The sequence below is a fragment of the Carcharhinus amblyrhynchos genome, chromosome 16 (genome assembly GCF_965287045.1).
Source record: "Carcharhinus amblyrhynchos chromosome 16, sCarAmb.v2.hapA, whole genome shotgun sequence".
Taxonomy (NCBI): Eukaryota; Metazoa; Chordata; class Chondrichthyes; order Carcharhiniformes; family Carcharhinidae; genus Carcharhinus; species Carcharhinus amblyrhynchos.
In genome coordinates, this window is record NC_137339.1 from 13,312,913 (window position 1) to 13,334,870 (window position 21,958).

At 40.4% G+C, this 21,958-nt stretch overlaps 1 protein-coding gene across 1 annotated transcript in view; it reads right to left on the reverse strand.

Annotated features, from left to right (window-relative positions):
* Window positions 1–15,861, reverse strand: part of LOC145353841 (translocating chain-associated membrane protein 1-like 1) — a 51,784-nt gene extending 35,923 nt beyond the window's left edge. The window contains exon 1 of the mRNA XM_080204693.1: window positions 15,587–15,861. Within this exon, the coding sequence (XP_080060819.1) occupies window positions 15,587–15,706 (120 nt within the window). The 5' untranslated portion in view covers window positions 15,707–15,861. The remainder of the gene's footprint in view (window positions 1–15,586) is intronic.
* Window positions 15,862–21,958: the final 6,097 nt, after the last annotated feature.

Genomic DNA, 21,958 nt, shown 5'->3' on the forward strand with positions numbered 1-21,958 from the left:
GCAAGTTGTATGGGTTACAGATAGCATAGTAAAAGGTCTGACAACACCAGGTTTTAGTCCAACCGATTTATTTGATAGTAAATTCACTAGCTTTCGAGGGGATTCCCTCTTCTTCGGGTGAATGGAAAGTTCTGGTGAATTTACTATCAAATAAATCGGTTGGACTAAAACCTGTTGTCAGGCTTTTTTTTTTAAACTGTGTTTACCCCAGTCCAACACCGGCATATCCACATCATTACAGATAGCATGACATGAACCCAAGATACCAGGTGGGACCGTCCTCAGGTCTGCGGAACTTGGCTATCAGTCTCAGATCAGCGACTCTGCCTTGTAGTGTGTCGCGAAGGCCGCCTTGGAGAACGTTTACCCGAAGATCCTAGGTTGAATGCCCGTGACCGCTGAAGTGTTTCCCAACAGGAAGAGAACATGCCTGCCTGGTGATTGTCAAGTGGTGTTCATTCACCCATTGCTGTAGCGTCTGCATGGTCTCCCCAATGTACCATGCCTCAGGACATCCTTTCCTGCAGCATGTCAGGTAGACAACGTTGGCTGAGTTGTAAGTGTATGTACCGTGTACCTGATGGAGGGTGTTCTCATGGGAGATGCTGGCATCCGTGTCGATGATCCGACATGTCTTGCATAGGTTGCTGTGACAGGGTTGTGTGGTGTCATAGTCACTGTTCTCTTGGAGGCTGGGTAGATTGCCACAGACAATGGTCTGTTTGAGGTTGTGCGGTTATTTGAAGACAAGAACGGGATGGCCTTGATGAGATGCTCGTCTTCAATGACATGTTGAAGGCTCTGAAAAAGATGTGGTAGCTTCTCTGTGCCGGGGAAGTATTGGATGACGAAGGGTACTCTGTCCGCCGTGTCCTGTGTTTGTCTTTCGAGGAGGTCGGTGCAGTTTTTCACGGTGGCCTATCAGAACTGTCGATCAATGAGTCGAATGCCATATCCTGTTCTTACGAGGGCATCTTTCAGCGTCAGGTGTTTGTTGCAATCCTTTTCATCTGAGCAGTTCCTGTGTACACGGAGGGTCTGTCAATAGGGGATGGCTTCTTTAACGTGTTTAGAGTGGAAGCTGGAGAAGTGGAGCATAGTGATATTTTTTCTGTTTTTTTCACCTATTCTATGCGTGTGATACAGCCTTGTTCCAATGTGACCACGTACTTCTCTTGTGGGAAGGAGTCAAGGGAACTTTTAAAAAGACATTAACAACTTACTGGTACTTTAAAATGTATTTTTGAAACTTCAGTGTTGACATCTTTTATAAACTCTTCACTGACTTACATTTATCATTAGCCACTCTTAAATGGACAAGAATTTAAATGCTTATTAAATTTATTCCACTTTCAAAGGCTTTTTAAAAAAATGGTTGCCATTGACATTCTCAATTCTGGTCATTTTTTGTTCCCACCTACTACACATCAAAATTCCCTTACTATTGTGCAGTGAATTTGTTGCACATGAAAGTTAATGTTATTGGGGTTTACATATGACATGAATTTGTATGATTTATATTAAACAGTCTTAGATACATAATACATATTCATACCTATAATTGCAATCTGGAGAATGAAAAGCTTATGACCAGATAATCTACAACAGTTGGACTACCCATTACATTGTATCTGATACTGTAAAGCATGATTGGCCTTGTATGATCCCACTATCAAAACTCAATACCTGTGAAATGATCATTTTGCACTCAAATTCCCAAGTATAAAGAAGTTTTAATTTGGTTTAAAATGTATAGTAAACAGGACAGGTGTACAAATATTCAACAACTGAGGTTTGCCAAGTTTTAGGAATGGACAATTTCATAAGCAGAAAGATTTGCACTTTTAGTGCCAAAGTATAGGAAACAAAAACACAATAGGGCTGCTTGGTCCGTCTTGTCTGTGGCAGCTAATTGATAAAAAAATCCAAAACAAATCATTCAGCGTTTCAAAACACTTCATATACAAACTATTCAGAAATGCAGGGTTACATAGCAAAAACACCACAGGATATCTGAACATCAAGTCAAATGGCCATTTAAATGATTTTGATGGTCTTCAGATGGAATTTATACATTGGAAAATCCCTAATCTTTATTGTGACATGTAATCTTTCACAGAAGAAATTGATATAGAGAGGCTGTCATTGGACTGGAATAGGCACAGTAAGTAACCTGGTGTTGAGAGATTTCTTACAGTAAAAATTGGCTCGCTTTAACACCTCCCACAATAATACACTTCAATATTATACTGGAGTGTCAGCCTAGATTGTGAAGTCCAACTTGAACTCTCAATCTTTTAAAATAGGGGTTGAAGCATTACCAAGGCCAAACAAACGTTGCGGTTTAAAACACATGATCATCTTCAGAGTTCCTATTAGGGAGGGAGGTATCACTATCTGGAAGGGAACAGAAGAGAAAGACAGTGAACTGGATACCCTCAGGAATAGGGCATTAGAGCCAGAAAATGGTATAGTAATGTCAATATCGACATAAACACTAGATCAGAAATCACTGCCAGCACTGATTTCCTCCCATCTCTATTTAAATTGTGCGCATATGTTGGTAGTGTGACAGCTGCTGAATTCTGCCGCTCATTCAATTACACATTGGCTTCATTTTGAGATTATTTCAAGCAGGACAGAAGAAATTTGGAAACGTACTGGCACAGTCACACAAGTTAAAAAACTAATTTTAATGACATCTATGCTAAAGTAGAAAACTGGATACCTGAGATTGAGTCACAAGCATATCAATTTAATAGGGCGAGTCAAACTATATCAAGCGACCAAGCAAGTCTCAGGTTATTTATAATCATCACCTCAGCCCAAGATTTGATTACAGTATGTATTCTGCACCCAAGATCATTTGCTTTCAATGTTTATTCATGGAACTTTTAGTTAACAACCTTTGAGAATATCAAAAATACGTTGTGATTTCTAACCAACATGTTAGGTTCCACAAAGGTGAGGACTTCATAAAGTATCAAGACAATAATTTCACACCAATGGGCGCTTTCTTAGTGTTTTGTTCCTGTAACAGTACACAAGACACCAAGGAGTCAGGCCAAGACTGTAATTCAATACTGAGATGCTTGAACTCTTTTTTAAAGAAGCTTGACATGGCTGTTTATGAATCCTAATTGACTTTACAATCCATTGGTTTCTTTTCGACAAGTTGCGTGCAAACCCTTTGTTGCAATTACGTAGCTAATTGTTACCAGCAAACAATTAGAAACAAGAGATTTCATTAGCATAAAGCATAAGAGCAAAGGTTAAGTGGTTTATCACACAAACATGGAATGGATTGCTTTATTTAACAACAGATTATGGAACAGGACAAGAGGATTATTATTTTTTTCTTTGGGGTATCAGGGGAACAGTGGTGGTGCTTGGAGTTTCACTGTGGGAGTAAAAGGAAGGGAAAAAATTACGAGCACAAGCATTCCGTGCATTGTGTTGAAATTTCTATGACATTAGAAGACAACCCAGGAATCTTAACAAGAAGATTAAGAATAATGACTGCTCAACTTGCTTAGGATCCACGCAGCCCAGTGATAAAAACCTCAAGCTTTTCAAACTTGACTGGATTTTAATCCAAATAATGGAGGTGAAAGGGCAGAGTTCTAATAGTATTACTGCAGTCTACATCTACAAACAGGTCTCTAAAATTTGATACTAAAACTGAAAGAAACAAATGAATAAGTTCTATTATAAAGCACACATTCACACACTGCATCTTTTTCAATTAAACAAATGCTTGGGGGAAAGCATTCCCTGGGTCAGTCCCCACAGAAGTGCCTTCACCACGTCCAACTTGCCTGGTTTGACCTGAAGCAAAAGTTTGCCAGTTAACTGCCCTGGTGCATTCGCTATGGCAGCACCTTTACCAATCAGGGTCAACTTGCCAACCAATCAGCACTCATGTACTGTTAATTATTGACCCCGTAACAATTGACATTCTTGCAAGTCTGCCCTGATGAGTGCAGGGTGAAAGGCTTCAACAGCATAATACTCAAGTTATTTACCACCAAACCAAAATTAGGAGTTGTACATCATTTATTTTGAACACAAGTCTCTACCAAGAGTTTTTTTTTATTTAATTTGATTTTCACATAATAGTTTTGACATGCATACAAATTGTGAGCAGGAGCAAGCCATTCAGCCCCTTGAGCCTATTCAACCACTCAATAAGATCATGGCTGATCTGACCATGGTCTGAATTCCACTTTCCTTTCTACCCACTAAACCCATCAACTTTCGACAATCAAGGATTTAACTCAGCCTTAAAAATATTCAATTACCCTGCCTACACTGTTCTCTGGAAAAGAGAATTCTACTGACTCTCAAACATCAGAAAAATATCATCTGTCTTAAATGGGAGACCCCTTATTTTTAAGTGGTGACCCATAACTCCACTCTCCTTCATTAGAGATAGCATCCATCCTATCAAGTCCTCTCAGGATCTTATGTTTCATTGTTATTGCCATTCATTCTTCTAGACTCCAATGGATATAGAAAACCTATCCAATCTTCCCTCCCAAGATAATCCCCTTCATCCTATCAGTTGATAGGAACTGCTTTGAATGCAATTATGTCCTTTCTTAAAAAAGGAGACCAAACTATGGAAATGAAAGTTCACCACATCCACAAATTCCTCTTGTCCACACTGCTGGTTACTTCCTGAAAAGGTTGAGCATGATTTCCCTGTCCCTAATCCTTCATGATTCTACTCACGTATCGAAATTTGCTAAATACCCCACCATAATGTCCTTAATAAGCAAATTGTAGAATTTTCCAAATGACAGATTAAGCTAACCAGCCTGAAATTTCCTGCTTTGTGTCACCCTCCTTTCTTGAATAGAGGAGTCACATTTGCTATTTTTCAATCCAATGGGACCTTTACAGAATCTAGAGTTTTGGAAAATTGAAACCAATGTATCGACTATCTCAGCAGTCACTTCTTTTCAGATTCTAGGATGAAGTCCATCAGGAGGTGGTGACTTGTTAGATTTTAATTCTAATAATTCTCTCAAAATAATTATCACCAGGGAAAGAAATATTAAGTTTCTCCTATTTTGATAAACACTTATTTCTGGGACACTCTTAGCATCCACTACAGTGAAAACATATACAAAATATTTGTTCAATTCATCTGCTATTTCCTTATTTTCCATTATTAGTTCCCCAGATTCCCTCTATAGAGGGCCAATATTCACTTTATCACTCTTTCCATTTTAAAATATCTGTAGAAACTGTTAACTACCTATTTTTAATATTTCTTGATAGCTTTCGCTCATACTCTAATACTTTTCATTAGTCTCAGTCATTCTTAGCCACTTTTTAAATTCTTTCCAAACATCCACTAACTTTCGCAGAACTGTACATTTTTTCTTCTAATGTGACATTATCTTTAACTTCCTTAATTAGCCATAGAATCATACAGTGCAGAAAAGGTCCTTCAGCCCATGGATAATACTTCCATCGCTTAGTTCTCACTGGAATTTATCTTTGAGTGTTATGAAGTATCTTCACAAATGTCTACTACTGTATGTCTACTGACTTTCCCTTAAACCTATCGCACAGTTTACTTTAGCCAACATTCTTCACACCCTCAATCAACAGAATGCTCAAACAACAAACCCATGGGACAATCATGAACATTTTCCTGGATAATGACTGGAAGTGAAATCCTAGAAGAGCTTTCCTTTCCAAGCAGACGACAAGATCAAACGTAGCAACTTCTGCCCCAAATAATCTATCAAACCCATTATTCAACCTTGCACCTTTCAACTCTGCATGACTCACATCAAGTGATTGCACAATGAAATCATCAGAGGTGTTTTTGAAAAAAAAGTTATTGCGGCAGACATCCAATGACTTCACATCCTTCTGGACAGCAATGGACACAGCATGAAGTCTTGTGTTGCATCTGTCTGTATCCTGGACAGTCTAGGGAAGTGTCACTCGGCACACAGCACATATTAGCAGCTGCAGTCTCATTATGACACCAAAAACAGTTGGTGAAATATTGTAAAATTAGTCTTCCTTATTCTTTGAAACTGTAAACTTTGATGTAGAAGTCAAAATTGTAAGAAAGGCATTTGAAGAACTTCTGGAATGCTCATGAAAAAACACTAAACAATATGGCCTCAGTATTTGAAACTATCTTTTCATCTGTCAGTCAGAATTTTAAAAAATTCATGGGATGTGGGTGTTGCTGGCTAAGTATTGTCCATCCCTAATTGCCCTCCAGAAGATGATGAACTGCCTTCTTGAACTACTACAGTCCAAGTGTTGTAGGGCACCCAGTATTGTTAGGAATGAAATTCAATACATGCATTAAAACTCAGTGAAGTTTAAGGGTAAACTAGATACTGAGCAAAATTACCCATAAATGTGGCATGAGCTAGTAAGCTCACTCAAAGAGGCAGAATAGATGGCCAAAATGGGAGACATTATGCTGTTTCAGTAAGCAGGGCAGAATGCGGCTTTGCCTGTGACTTGGAAACATCTGCTGCTAACACTGTGGATTTAATAATGCAAAACATTGCACCTAATATGGGTTTGTCAAGGGATAGGCAAAGTACATGTCAATATTTGCATCGGATTTGTGGTTTCATTTATAGTTGCACAATTTAACAGGTAAAAAACACACAAATCAACCACAAACCAGGGGAGAGGTGATACTTCCAATCACAACTTACTGAGCACAAGCAAGATAAAACAAGGATGAGTAGCCTGCAAATCTATCAATGAAAAGAACTAATCAAATGACTCAAAATAGGTTGAAAACCCTTTTGGCTGCCACCCTAGTTCCATCAGTAGATTGAATATTGGAAATAGGGTCATCATGGAGACCCTTCAGTGAAGGAGGCCATTTGGCCCATCAAGTCTGCACCAACAACAATCCCACTTAGGCCATATCTCCACACCCCCACATATTTACCTCCCCCCACCCCCCAAATCCCTCTAACCTATGTAACCCGGGACACTAAATGGCAATTTAGCACAGCCAATACACCTAACCCAGACATCTTTGGACTGTGGGAAGAAACCCACACAGACACAGGGAGAACATGCAAATTCCACACAGTGACCCAACCCAGGTCCCCAGATCTGTAAGGCAGCAGTACCAACCACTGTGCCACCCAATCATAAAGCATTAAAGAAAATCAAAACTTCAAGAAAATTGCGTTTCCTTGTACAACGACATTGGTGTTTCAAATGCTTCAAACAAAATTTTTGGTCAGGAGCTCTCAGAATCCTGAGACTTGAGTTCATAAGGCTTTCTCAAGCTACAGTACCCTAGGTCAACCTTTAGTAAGATGGCTTACTATGGCTACCTGGATGGGGCAGTGCAATGTGTGTACATCATATGTGGAAAGAGCACACACCAAGGCTTAATTCCAAGTCATTAAATTCATCAGATTTCAAAGAAAGTTTTTATTCATTAGAAAGAAAATCTATAACCTCCAGTCCTTTCAGCAGTGGCAGACCATGGCCAAGGATGGACAATAAGCAAGGCCAGTGGTGAACACTTCAAGCAAGTGAAGAGTTTGTGCATAAAACATCAACAATTTTTAAACTCTTTCAGGTAATTCTATTCAAGGCATAGTTATATAAATAGACAAGATCATGCACAGGGATATCTTTAGTAACTGTAATGAGGAGGGAACACATTTCATCTACTTGCAGTGGATAAGGGAAAACAGAATTTGCAAAAGCCAATTGAAAACATGCACCTCACCGTTTCACACAAATGGCAACGCAACTTTTAACTTTTCAGAAAATGTAACATTTATAGGTGAACCCGGCATGGAAATACCAAAGTGACATGGTAATTCTTCCCTCATTTTCTGGGCAACTGGAGAAAAATACATTCTGTATCTTTAATATCATCTTCCCAGATATAAATTAAGACAAACTGAAAAATGTTGCACAGCTTGTGTGAGAATCTGGATAATGTCCTACACTAACAGATGAAAATTGAACATTTGAGAGCCAAAGATTTCACCTCAATATTCAAAAGCAATTTTAATTTTATGTTGAAATTGCAGTATCAAGACTGTGAGCAGTGCCCTAAAATGGAGCCTGCAGAGTCACTACACAAATGCAACAGGTAACTTGCAAAAACTACTGGTCATATTTCCACCACCATCCAAAAGTGTCCCCATCCTAGCGGGGGTATCCTTTCATAAGCACCAGCATCTCAGCAGAATGCAACTTTTTATCAACCAAAACAATAAATTTCAGCAGCCTACTTAACCATTAAAAGTATTCAATGGGCACACATTTTCCAGCTGATATCACCAATCATCATAACAGGGGAATGAATCCTACTGACTTCTCCTTGCACAGCAAGAACTCACATCTTCTAACTTATTCTTTTGTGGTCACTAAGACAAGAGTTATGGAATAATTCCCAGGAGGATATTTCCTTCTCCATTGTTATAGTTGTACAAGTGTTCAAAAGAAAATGTAAAATAGGTCAACTTTCCAGAATAAATAAGACAAATCTGCTATAACCTACATTTTGCCCTTCTTAAAAGTGGATTCAATTGGCAATATTCCAATCTTTCTGGACAAAGAACAGATCCCAAGTCTTTTATCTAGAGTTACTAATACATAGTCATAGAGATTTACAGCATGGAAACAGGCCCTTTGGCCCAACTTGTCCATGCCGCCCTTATTTTTTTAAAAGCCCCTAAGCTAATTCCAATTCCCTGCATTTGGCCCATATCCCTCTGTACACATCGTACCCACATAACTATCTAAATGCTTTTTAAAAGATAAAACTATGCAGAGAATTGAATCCATGGAGGAATCTGAAAACATGGATGAAAACTTTAAAATTGAGATGCCCCTTAACAACCTTGGCAGTTATCCATTTCAGGGACTAAATAAAAGTATTCCCAGCATTGAACTTGAACTGTAACTTTGAAAACATAAATACTACTCATTTAAATATGCCATCTTTTCATCAAAAAGAATCAATTATTTTTTGCAGTCTGAATTGCTAACATTGCATCATTTAAACATAGCCTTGCGTGTCTTTTTAAACCTACTGCAGCTGTACTATGTATCTGAATTGTCCACTAAAAATTCCACAATTTTGAGAAACAATATCTTATTTGAAAAACATCAGACAGCAGCGTTTTAAACATAATCCATGATATCATTTTATAGTTTAAATCAAAGTAGATTAATCAAAGAATGAATAATCAGAAGTTAGCTTATGCTGATGATATTAGAGTACATAAATATGATTATTCCAGTTTCTACTGGAAGTGGTTAGTTTTATAATCAAAAGCTGCATGCTAATATTCACAGGCAAAATGTAGATTATGGTCCCTACATCTAATAAGTGTCTGTAATAAACCATTATAAACTCCACATATCCAAACCCAAAAGTTTCCAAAAATGTTACACATTATAAATATTGGGGTCAGTCATGAAGAAAATATTCTCAGCATTTCCAGCTTTTCCTTGTAAGTTGTGAATCATTGAAGTTTGAATACTGATTTTGCAAGTTGACCCAAATATACAACAGGTACCCATTAAAAAGGGGTTGATGATGTTGAGGCAGGTTCATGAGTTCAGGAACTATGGCAACATTCTAGACAATTCTTGTTATACAAAGATTTATTTTTGTTGACATAAGTATTTTTAATTGTGAAAATAGTTTTATGCTTATGCTGTGGAAGACGAATGAATGGCAAATCACAAAAAGTAGGAACTCGAAGGGAATCAAATAGAATGGAATAAACTGAAAAAAAACTTAGTAAATAACAACGTGGGAAAGTGAAGAGTGGGGTAATCATAAGAGGCTGAGGCAGGAGTAACAACTGCCAGAAATTGAAGAAAATGTAAGTTTATTGGCATTTTGAGAAGAGATCATCCTTATGTCTTAATTTGATTTATTATCACACGTATTAACATATAGTGAAGAGTATTGTTTTTGGCTCGCTATACAGACAAAACATACATTTTTTTTTAAACACTACAGCACAAACAGGCCCTTCAGCCCACAAGTTGCGCAAATCACTTCTATACTTACTAAGCCATTGACCTATCTATAACCCCCAATCCCATTAGGTCCCATATACTCATCCAGAAGTCTTTTAAAAGACCCCAGCAAGTTCACCTCCACCACCACTGATGGCAGCCAATTCCATTCACTCACCACCTCAGTGAAAAACTTACCCCTAACATCTCTTCCTGCACCTTAAATCTGTGTCCTCTCATAGCGACCATTTCAGCCCAGGGAAATCGCCTGAGAATCCACCCTATCTATTCCTCTCAACATCTTATAAACCTCTATCAGGTTGCCTCTCAACCTTCGTCTCCCCAGGGAGAAGGGTCCCAGCTCCCTCAACCTATCTTCATAAGGCATGCCTCCCAATCCAGGCAACATCCTTGTAAATCTCCTCTGCACCCTTTCAATAGCTTCCATGTCCTTCCTATAGTGAGGCGACCAGAACTGCGCACAGTACTCCAAGTGGGGTCTGACAAGGGTCTTATAAAGTTGCAGCATTACCTCCCGACTCGTAAACTCAATCCCTCGATTAATGAAGGCCAGTACACCATACGCCTTCTTGACCACATCCTCCACCTGCGAGGCCGACTTAACAGTCCTATGGACCCGGACCCCAAGATCCTTCTGCTCTTCAACACTGCTAAGACTCCTACCTTTGATATTGTATTCCTTCATCCCATTGGTCCTGCCAAAATGGACCACTACACATTTATCTGCGTTGAAGTCCATCTGCCACTTCTCCGCCCAGTCTTGCATCCTATCTATGTCCCGCTGCAACTTCTGACATCCCTCCAGACCATCCACAACACCACCAACCTTCCTATCGTCTGCGAACTTACTTTTAATATTCATTATATTGTTCTTAGAGAAGGGAAAGAGAGAGAATGCAGGATGTGGTGTTACAGTCATAGCTAGGGTATAGAGAAAGATCAACTTAATGCAAGCTAAGTCCATTCAAAAAATCTGATGCAGCAGGGAACAAAGTGTTCTTGAGTCAGTTGGTACATGACCTCAGCCTTTGGTATCTTTTTCCTGAAGGAAGAAGGTGGAAGAGAGTGCATCCAGGGTGCATGGAGTCCTTAATTATGCTGACTGCTTTGCCAAGGCAGCAGGAAGTATAGACAGAGTCAATGGATGGAAGGCTGGTTTGCATAGTGGATTGGGCTACATTCACAAATTTTTGTTGTGCCTTGCAGGCTTGGGCAGAGCAGGAGCCATACCAAACTATGATACAATCAGAAAGAATGCTTTCTATGGTGCATCTGTAAAAGTTGGAGTCATAGCTGACATGCCAAATTTCCTTAGTCGTTGAGAAAATAGAGAAATGTCTGATTATTCATTCTATGATTAATCTACTTTACAATTTAAACTATAGAACGATATCATGGGTTATATTTAAAACGCTATTGTCTGATGTTTTTCAAATAAGATTTGCTTCTCCAAATTGGGTTTTTTTCTATCTATAGTGTTGGCATGGGGGGGGGGGGGGGCACGCCACAATGACAGGTTGGTGATCTGGACACCTACAAACTTGATGCTCTCAACCCTTTCTACTTCGCTCATTTTTCTTTTTCACTCATTTCTACTTACTTCACAAATTTCTGCTTCAAAATAATATACTTGTTGTCTCCATTCTTAAATTCAAACCTTGACCTAATATAAATTTCATAAATCATGCCCTTTGTGATCATAATATGGTACAGAACTTGCACCATTCCCAATCTCAGCACATCTTATCGTGCAGTGATCAAACATGGTCCCACTAATACAAATGTTTTTAATTAACTGAGTCACTATGACCGAGATACATACAAGAAGCAACTTTCTCTAATAGCCATACCATTTCCTCTTGATTTTTTAATGATATTGCCAGCACTGCATCCCACATTAACATCCAACAGAATCTCAACTGGTCCAGCCACTAAAACACTGTGGGGCAGAGACTTTGAATGTTGCAGTGAATAATTTACTTCTGGACTCCCAAAGCCTTCCATCTACAAGCCACTAATCAGAAATGTAGTGTAACATTTTCAACATACACTAACAACAGTCAAAAAACTGAACCCTACCCACTAGCCTCACAATGCCAGTACTACTAGCATTGCTAGGCGATACTACTACCACAGCACCATAAGCAGTCTCCCAAACTCCACACAGGCTATGTGCAGCTGGTATACCAACAGTTCCTTAAATCAGGTACCATCCGGACTTCGAAATATATCACCATTCTTTCATCACTGCTGTATCAAAATGCTGGAACAACCTACCCAACAATACTGAAAGAGCAATTTCACCAAAGACTGCAGAGGTTCAAAAATACTTTCCACAAGCAAACAGGAATGGACAATAAATGCTGGTCATGCCAGCAAAGTTTAAACTAAGTCTCCAGATACTAATTATGGCACATACAACCAACATAGTGTGTCTGCAATCATCAGCAGAAATGGGCAGTGTGCGATTCCAAAACACCAGTAGCAGAGAAAAATCTAGCATAAGTGAATTTGAACGTAGGTGTGTTTAACCAAAAGTAGATCGAGTTTTGAATTTAGTTTTCTTAGTCACTCCTCAATTGCTTGTGCCTTTGCATACAAATGTACCACTTGTCTAACTCATTTTGAAGTCGTCAGATCTTTGCGTGCGTCTATATTCCTTACTTTATTGCACTCTGTATTTTGTCATCAACAAATTTTATCCAGACAATCTATGAACAATGTGAGTTCAAGCTAGATTTCACTTAAAAATTCATTCCCCCAATAAACTACACAGCAGTTAAGCGTACTAGGTTGTTCTAGCTCCATAGTTCAAGTTATGAGTTTTCACACACGGCTTTACTATTGGAAATGCCATTATTTTATCTTATAACATCCTCAAAAGAAGTTTGTGTGTTGGGAACTTCCCGTGCTACACTGCTACAAAGACTACTTCCTCCATCCTGTCCCTTAGAATAGACTATTTTTGAACTTCCTACTGATTTAAAATTCAAGGGACTAAAATAACTAGGATGCATTCATTAAGTGTGCACCTGATAGTAATTCAAGTCTGGAATTCAAAAAGCCCATTTTCAAACAAAAATGAATATGCATTTATATGGAGAACTTGAATTTTATACAAAACCACTTCACAGTCATTAAGTTATTTCATAAGTTTTTAGGTAATCACAACAGCTTATGTGTGCACAATAAAGGTCCCAGAAAAAGCAAATAAACGAATGACCAGTTAATTTGTTTTGGTGTGTTAACTGACAGATGGTAAATGTTGGCAGAACTCCCTGCTCTTCGTAGTAAAAGTACCATGCACACACAAGATAAATGCAAAATATTTATGCTAGAATCTGAAACAAAAACAGAAAAATGCTGAAAAATCTCAGCAGGTCTGACAGCATCTGAGGAGCTAGAGTAGAGCCAACATTTCTAGTCTAGATGACCCTTCATCAGAGCACACACACTTACATGTTAAAAATTCTTCAAGTTAGAGCGCTTCAGGATCATGACCTTCTTATTCAAAGATAATTCATTGAACCAAGTTGACAATCAGCATTCAACTGTGGCCACCCTATAACCCACGAGTTGAGAAACAAGAAGAGCAAGAACATGACATATTATCATCTCTTTTCAAAAATGTTTGTGCTTTTTAGTATCTCTTTTAATTGTTCTTGACAGGAGTGTGTCAGTGGCAAAGCCACATATATTACTCATCCCTAGTTGCCTTTAAGCAGTTGATGGTGAGCTGCCTTCCCGGTTGACTGTAGTTCAAGTGGTGTATATACATCCACAGTGCTATTAAAAAAGGGGTTTCAGGACAATGACCTAATATATCAAGTAATTCCTAACAAACACTACTCACCTCCTTCCCACCTCCCAAAATAAAGTATTAAGAGTTAGCGTAACTTCAAGAGGATCCTATCATTTAAACTTAATTTGTAAATTAAAGATTTCCATTGCAGTCTGAATTCCCCAATTAGGTTGCAATTACTGTCTATTCAAATCATAATGTGGTTTCTAACAAGCAAAACTCTACAATTAGATCCAAAGCTTTGATAAATTCAGTACAAACATCAACTAACATTGATCAATAATTCTGTTTATTTTCATGTAGAGCTGACAGGATAAAACAGGGCAATAAGATGAATCTCTCAGCTACAATAGAAAACTAAAAATTCATCCATCTAGGTGGTTTTATTAAAACTGCAAAAATTAAGTGCAAAGATGCCAACCACAGGAACAATGATCATAAAAGCGCAGCAAAGGTGGGCTGGGCACTAAATGCCTAACAAAATATCTTCCAGGGTAATCTTATATGATAAATGCTGGCAAATGTTCCTGGGGTGGAAATTCAAATGACATAAGCATTGTCTAAAGACTAATATTCAAAAGTCTGGCATCTCAACTGATATATTCAGGGCATAATATTCATGACAAAATATGACTCACAATGGCACAGTACAGCTTGAAGCAATTTCTATCAAGCTTACTGAAGAAAGCATAAAGGGAATAGTCCCTGAGGTTGTCTGCCAATATGTTGGCAGTTGTGTTGCAAATATTCTCACAAGAGTTGCAGACATATGAAAACTTACAATTGCTCACAGGTTGTAAGCTGTCATTACCAACAACGCTCAACAAATTAGATGACAATATGACTTCAATAAGGGACAAATTGTCTACATAAACGCTTTGCTGCAGAACTATTTACTTTTACAGCTAAAAACACAGAAGCTCATTATAATAGAGCATTCTTCAGTTTCATTGAACACTTTGGTTTAATTTATCACAAGTAGGCTTACATTAACACTGCAATGAAGTTACTGTGAAATTCTGTCCAAGTGTGCCAGAACAGGCACCATAGTGGTGACCAAGGAATTTTCACAGTAACTTCATTGGTGTTAATGTAAGCCTACTTGCAATAATAATAAAATCCCCTAGTCACCACCTGTTTGGGTACACTAAAGGAGAATTTAGCACAGCCAATGTACCTAACCAGCATATCTTTCAGACTATGGAGAAAACTGGAGCACCTGGACAAAATCTATGCAGACGTGGGGAAAAGGTGCAGACTCTACACAGGCAGTGATCCAAGCCCGGAATCGAATTCTGGTCCCTGGCGCTGTGAGGCAGCTGTGCTCACCACCATGTTACCCTTTATAGTGAACATTCTGAATTGATCATAAGTTAAATTTTGAAGAAGCTGAAACGCCAGTAAAGAGTACGTCTCAAGTTGATTGACAATAAACATGCAACCTGTAACACACACAGTTTCCTTATTCAAAGTACAGACATGAAGTTCAAGCAGAGTGGCCATCACTTGGTGCTAAACAGCAGGTACAAGAGAGGACCTTGAGGATGAATGCGTGTGTGTGTGTGTGTGTGTGTGTGAGAAAGAGAGAGAGACCCCCTCTTGTGAATCCCTCTCCAAACTGTGCAGATGTTGGGAAGTGTGTGTATACATATACACAGCTGGCCCATTCCAACTAAGATGACCATACTGCACCCCCACCTGAATCCTGCCGTTCAAATCTGGCCCTCTTCACAAGCCGCCCCCTCCCCACGCGTTTACCTCGAACATCAGCCCCAGCAGAATCACCATTGCGACGCACGACACGATATCCGCATGGTTCTGGATCACGAACTCATGACTGAAGACGGCAGGGTTCTTGCTTTTCTTCCTCAGGCCCATGATGGCTGACGACTCAAATTACTTTCTTTTTTGTAAAATTCCCTCTCTCTTCAAACTCAAAAAGGTAAAGAAGGCAAAACTTTGAAAAGGGTTGGGGAGGGGGTAAAAAAAAACCAAGGCTCCGAATTAAAAAGAAATCAACATTCCCCCCTCCCTCCCGCCCACCCCAAGCTCCTCGACGTTGAGCCGAGCCGCCTCCTTCGCTGCCCCGCACTGCCCACAGCCGCGCGGCACTGACGCCCCGCTCGAGCAACCATTCCTTGTGCCCACGCACTTGGATCGACAGACGGGCCAGCCAATCAGAACGCCGCTTAGCCTGGGTCTCGGTCCCGCCCCCTTCAGCAACAGTCCGTTGACCCGTCCCTCCGCTGATTGACAGGGAGATCAGCCAACCGAATTGGCCACTTTCAGCCCCCGTGGCAGCCAAACAGGAGGGGGCGGGGGAAACAAGAGACCAGCTCGCACTGCTGCGCGTGCGCGGACCTCTTCAACAGCTGAAGTGTCAACTGTCAACCTAGGAAAGGTGTTGTTGCCTCTTGCTGTTGATGGATGTGCCTATCTTATTTAATAGGTATTTATGGCATCCATTATCAATGTAAAGCAATAAGTTGTGCCCACGACTCTTCTTTTTGTAGTAAGAAGTCTTACAACACCAGGTTAAAGCCACTTCTTAGCAAAATCTAGATTGTTTAGCAAGTGTTGTTCAATCACAAAATTGAATCTAATGCTGAACATTATGGCTGGAATTCTTCCATTTTGACACTAACTGCTGTGGCGGGTTCAGAAATGTGGAGTGTTTCCCACTGTGTTGCCCAGTGGGAAAACATGCCAAATCTTCTGACCTCATTAATTATGCACCCATGTTTCCCACTGTATTCAGTGACAGGACAAGCCTGAATACACACAGCATAGAATGGCACATAGTCTGCCATCATGTCTGGGTGCCATATTAAAAGGGTATCCTAGAATACTGACCCACTATTGAAGAAAGAAGATAGGCCTCCTAAAAATAAAGATGCAGTTCGTAGAACATTCTGAGGCTGGAAGATGGACCCCCTCCAACATACCTAAGCTAGAAGGTTCAGTTCCAGATGTAATCCCAACCCACTGTTGCATTGGTCCACATTCCAGAGTTGCAGATGTCCTCCATCCTGAAACCCAGAGACAGTCCAAGGTGTGATTCAGATGAATCCCAACATCTGCATACCATGTTGTTCTGAATGTGGATCATCTGTCAGTGCTGCGAAGAATCTGGCATGGTGGGGGTGGAGGGTATGGGGTATATGTGATCAAGCTTTAATTTACATCCCATTAACAGGATACAAATGATATCATGCCGGCTTCTGTGCAGGTTAGATGGACTGACCATGCTAATTAAGGGGAGGCGGTTTAGAACGGAGTTGAGGAGGAACTTCTTCACTCAAAGGGTGGTGAATCTCTGGAATTCTCTGCCCGTTGAAGTGGTGGAGGCTGCCTCGCTAAATATTTTTAAGAAGCGGGTTGATGGGTTTTTGATAAGAGAAGGGATTAAGGGTTATGGGGAGAGGGCGGGAAAGTGGAACTGAGCCACGACAGATCAGCCATGATCTTATTGAATGGCGGGGCAGGCTCGAGGGGCTAGATGGCCTACTCCTGCTCCTATTTCTTATGTTCTTATGTTCTTATGTAATTGCCCCTTAATGTCCCAAGATGTATTTGTTAGGGGGATTAGCAGGATATATGCATGAAATTACAGGAATTTCAGTGCCAGTGTAATGCCAGGTATGTAGGCCATACATTCCAATGACTAGTAAATCATTTCAAACAGTTCTTCCCTTCGGCTGTTCACAACAGGCAAAGTACTGACTGTTCTCAACCAGCCTGTGCTTGAAAAATTCAAAAACATAGTGTCCAACATGAGTTGTGATTCCACAATTGGACAACACTTAATAAACATTCCTGGAGGTGCTCAGAATGAAACTCAGAACCAATTTAAGAATATCAGTTGAGCTTGGTGTGGCTCATGTACGCACACTGGAAGATACATATATTCACACATACAACCATGTCTTTTGCAGACAGATGGAGCATATCCTTTGTTTTACTTAGCCACTTTACTTTGACATCTGTGCTAAAAGCAACTGTATTGCAAAATGATTGTACAGGATGAAATTGTGAAACTTTGTCCTTATTTCCATCAAAGTAACTATTTTATTTGCTGAAACATGTAACATTCTATTTGTAAGAACTGATGTGACTTGTGATACCAAAAATATCTAGGGCAACGTGACCTGATGTGATAAATTGGACTTTCTGATTGCTAATGGATGCTACACTGAACAGTTAAAAAGTAAGTAACTCAACCTGTAAGTGATAATTTAACCAGGGACTATTCATTTATTTTTGTGATGACCCCCACAAAGTCCATGGGAATCACTGATTGATTTCCCTGTCCGGCTCACCGAACATGAGTTCCCCTGGTAACAGGCAATGGCCTAACTGGCTGGAACTTATTACCTAAACCTTTTATAAGGCAGGCCCAGGACTGTGATTGCTGGACATAGTCCCAGATAGGGACTACTGTGTGTATAACATAGTAGCGACTTTATTTTGCATTCTGCAATGAAGTATGTTCCTTTCGAGTCAGGATTCCTGAGTCATTACATTGGCAATGAGAAACAAAATCTTTCAAACAGCTTTGCCTTTCAACAAATTCAGTCAGACAGTGATGGGGAGATATGGAAAATGCTGCAGTTTGGGAAACCGGAAACTTATGATGCTGCTGTGGAGTATTGGTCCCACAACACTGAAAAAAGTCACTGAATTCTTGATGAGATTGCAGAAATTGTTGGAACACTATGAAAAGGAGTTAGCACTTCAGGAATTGTTAAGGGATCATTTCGTATGTGGAATTAATAATATTGAAACCCAAAGGAAGCTATTGGCCAAACCAAATCTGAACCTCAGATTTTATGCAAAAATGCATAAAAAGGGGCCTAAGAGCTTCAGGGGTCCATAAACAGTACTGTCCACAGGCTTGTGCAACGCCCCCCCACCCATCACCCCACACCACCGCAGTGCCAAGTCCCCAGTGGATAGCCCTCATTTCTCCTATTTCTTGCCAAGAAAGGGTGATTGGAGTTGGCGGCTGTGAGATTCCAGAACTAGATGGGAAGTCTCTCCACATTACAGTGAGGAGTAAGCACATCTGTGCTGCACTTGTAGTCATAGATTCTGCCCCAGACATGGCTACCAAAACAGACAAAATGTGTACCGCCCAGGCTGAAGAGTGAAGCCACGTTAGGGCGGGGCTTTACGAATTAATCAGCCCAAGAATGAGGAATGTGGCTAAATCGCATCATTGCACCCAAGTGTCTCTAATCAAGATTAAACCAAGTTAAATGGCCACTCCCTAGACATGGAGGTTTTCATAGGAGATGCCGTATCTATTATTGGGGAGCAAACTTCTCGGTGATTCTGATTCGGTATCTTCTCTTCAGCTACACTGGCTACATAAACCACGGAGCCCTTACATATTGCTGGGACCATTGTAAACCCAGTTACACACAGGCAATGGATAGTCTGCCTAATAGTGCTGCAACAACCAGTCTTTTAGGAAGAGATTGGCTATGGAAAATTTGCCTGGATTGACAACAGATCTTTAAAATGAGGACTGGCAATTATAACAAAGTTATTGGGACGTGTCCCAAAGTGTTCCAAGAAGGCTTCGGGAATATTAAAGGCAAATGAATCAGTGCTGAGGGAGTGCCGCACTATCAAAGTGTTAGTCCTGAGGGAATGCTGCACTGTCAGAGGATCAGTACTGAGCGAGTGCTGCACTGTCAGAGGGTAAGTACTGAGAGAGCGTTGCACTGTCAGAGACTCAGTACTGAGCAGTGCTGCACTGTCGGAGGGTCAGTACTGAGCAGTGCTGCACTGTCAGATGGTTAGTACTGAGTTAGTGCTGCGCTGTCACAGGGTCACTGCTCAGGGAGTGAGCAGTGACTCTCTGACAGCGCAGTACCCCCTATGTGCCAAAGTAGAGGATGAATTGGAACACCTAGAGGAACATGGCATTTTATGCCCTATTCAATCTGCTGAATTGGCATGCCAGTAGTTCCAGTTTTAAAACCTGACAATTTGGTCCATCTCTATGGGGACTATAAGTTAATGGTAAACTGAGCTTCCTGCTTATACAGATATCCTATGCCATGCAAATTAAGATTTGTATGCCAAGCTCACTGAGAGTCACATATTTTCCAAATTAAACATGAGCTACGCCTACGTCCAATTGAACCTTAGGTGTCACCCAGGAAATACATCACCATATATACACACAAAGGACTATATGTGTATACTCTTTGCCCCTTTGGATGTATTTGGCTGCATAATTTTTCAAAAAATGATGGAAAACATTCTTCAAGGGGTGTCCAGAATGGCAGTCTATCTGGATGACATTTTAATCTCAGAAATTACTGCAAAGGAACATTTGTAAAGTTTGGAGGAGGGTTTACAGCTTTTTTTCTGATGCTGGCCCCCAATTAAAAAGGGAAAAATGTGTTCCAGGTTAACGAGGTAACAGAGTTGACAAGGATGGATTACACCCTGTCGAAGAGAAGGTGAAACCCAGAGAAGGATCCATGATGGTCAGAAACCAGATAGTGACTTTGAACCAGGAATTTAAGTTACACCTCTCCGTGGATTCCGGGAGTTATTCTCGAAAAAACAGGACTTCTGTCTTATAAGGTAAAAACCAGGGAGAAGATCTTCAAGAAGATCACCTTGGTCACAGGGAACTCTCCTCAGAGACAACTGTTTCTATGGACATGCCACGTTGGTGTCGTTCACATCAGTACATAAGTGGAAAACTCCACCCCCTTGAAAATTCAAGAGCATCATCTGGACAATGAAGACTGGCTCAGACACGAAGACAAAAGTGGTGGAGATCTAGTCAGAGGTTGCTAATGAGAATGAGCCCCGTGTAGTGGCTCTTCGGCTCGTTGTGGAAGAGGCACTCATTTATCCATTACACGGTCTCCCCCCGCCACCCCCCCATCCCCGCAACCCTCTCCACCACCCCACCCCTCCCTCCCGACCATACCCCACAAACCTTGGAAATGAGGTCTCGGGCAAAGAGATGGAGAAGGTCCCATCATCATCGGAGCAATGGGGAGCCCTCAAACTTGGAAGGGGGGAAGAGGGATATAATTACCCCCACGAGATCCCATGGTGAATCACTGATTGATCTTCCTGTGGGGCTCATTGAGAATGTGTTCCCCTGGTAACAGGCAGTGGCCTGCCCAGCTACAACTCATTACCTAATCCTTTTACGAGGCAAGCCCAGGACTGAACCTGCTAAATGTAGTCGCAGGCAGGGACCAGTGTGTGTATACCACAGTTGTGTTTTATTTTGCACTCTGTAATAAACAATGTTCCTTTCCAGTCAAGCTTCCTGAGTCATTACACTGCTGAACAAAAATAAACTTTTATGTTGTAAAGTCTTGTTTTGTACTATCCTCACACATTTGTGCCGACTGAAAGATGCACTGGCATGGTTTGGAGAGAAAAGGATTACATGGCTGTATGTCTGCTTTAAAACACTGGGCTCGGTGTTTAAAATGTCTTTAAAAGTGTCTTTAAAAATTCTTTTAAAAATGCTGCATTTTTCAATTTGCTCAGTCATTTCTTTTTGGGATTTTTTTGTACATTTAAAGGTGTGATATAAATGAATTCAGTGGTGTAAGTAGCCTATGAGTGTAACATCACTTGTTGTATAAACATACTGCAGCCCAGAATAGTTTGGCTGGAGAATGTGCCAGTGACATCTCCTTTCACAGACTTCCCAGTCTTGGCTGAGATATCAAAGTGACAAGTACCAAATGGAGTATTCCTAATAGGGAGGAAAAATTGAGCGAGTTGCCATAACCTGTTGCTTAAATTGCCATTAGCACAGTCCCGGGGATTGTTGAAACTAAAACTGTAAAAGCTTTTTGTCTTTGTCTCCACGTCACAGCCTGACAGGGTGACATATAATATTCAAATCAATACTGCTGTCAATTTGTGCATGTGTCATAACGGATTTAGGTGTGTGATTTACTAATTAATCACCAAGGATGGAACTCAACTAAGAATAGCTTCTTCCAAATCCCAGACTGTGAAATTCTATCAGTATACCAGAAATAGAAGTGCAACTACAACAGAGCTGCTGAGACTTTGTATCTAGTTTTGCATAGGCCATCAGCCCTGCTTTGGAGACTTCAGCTGAGAACTTTT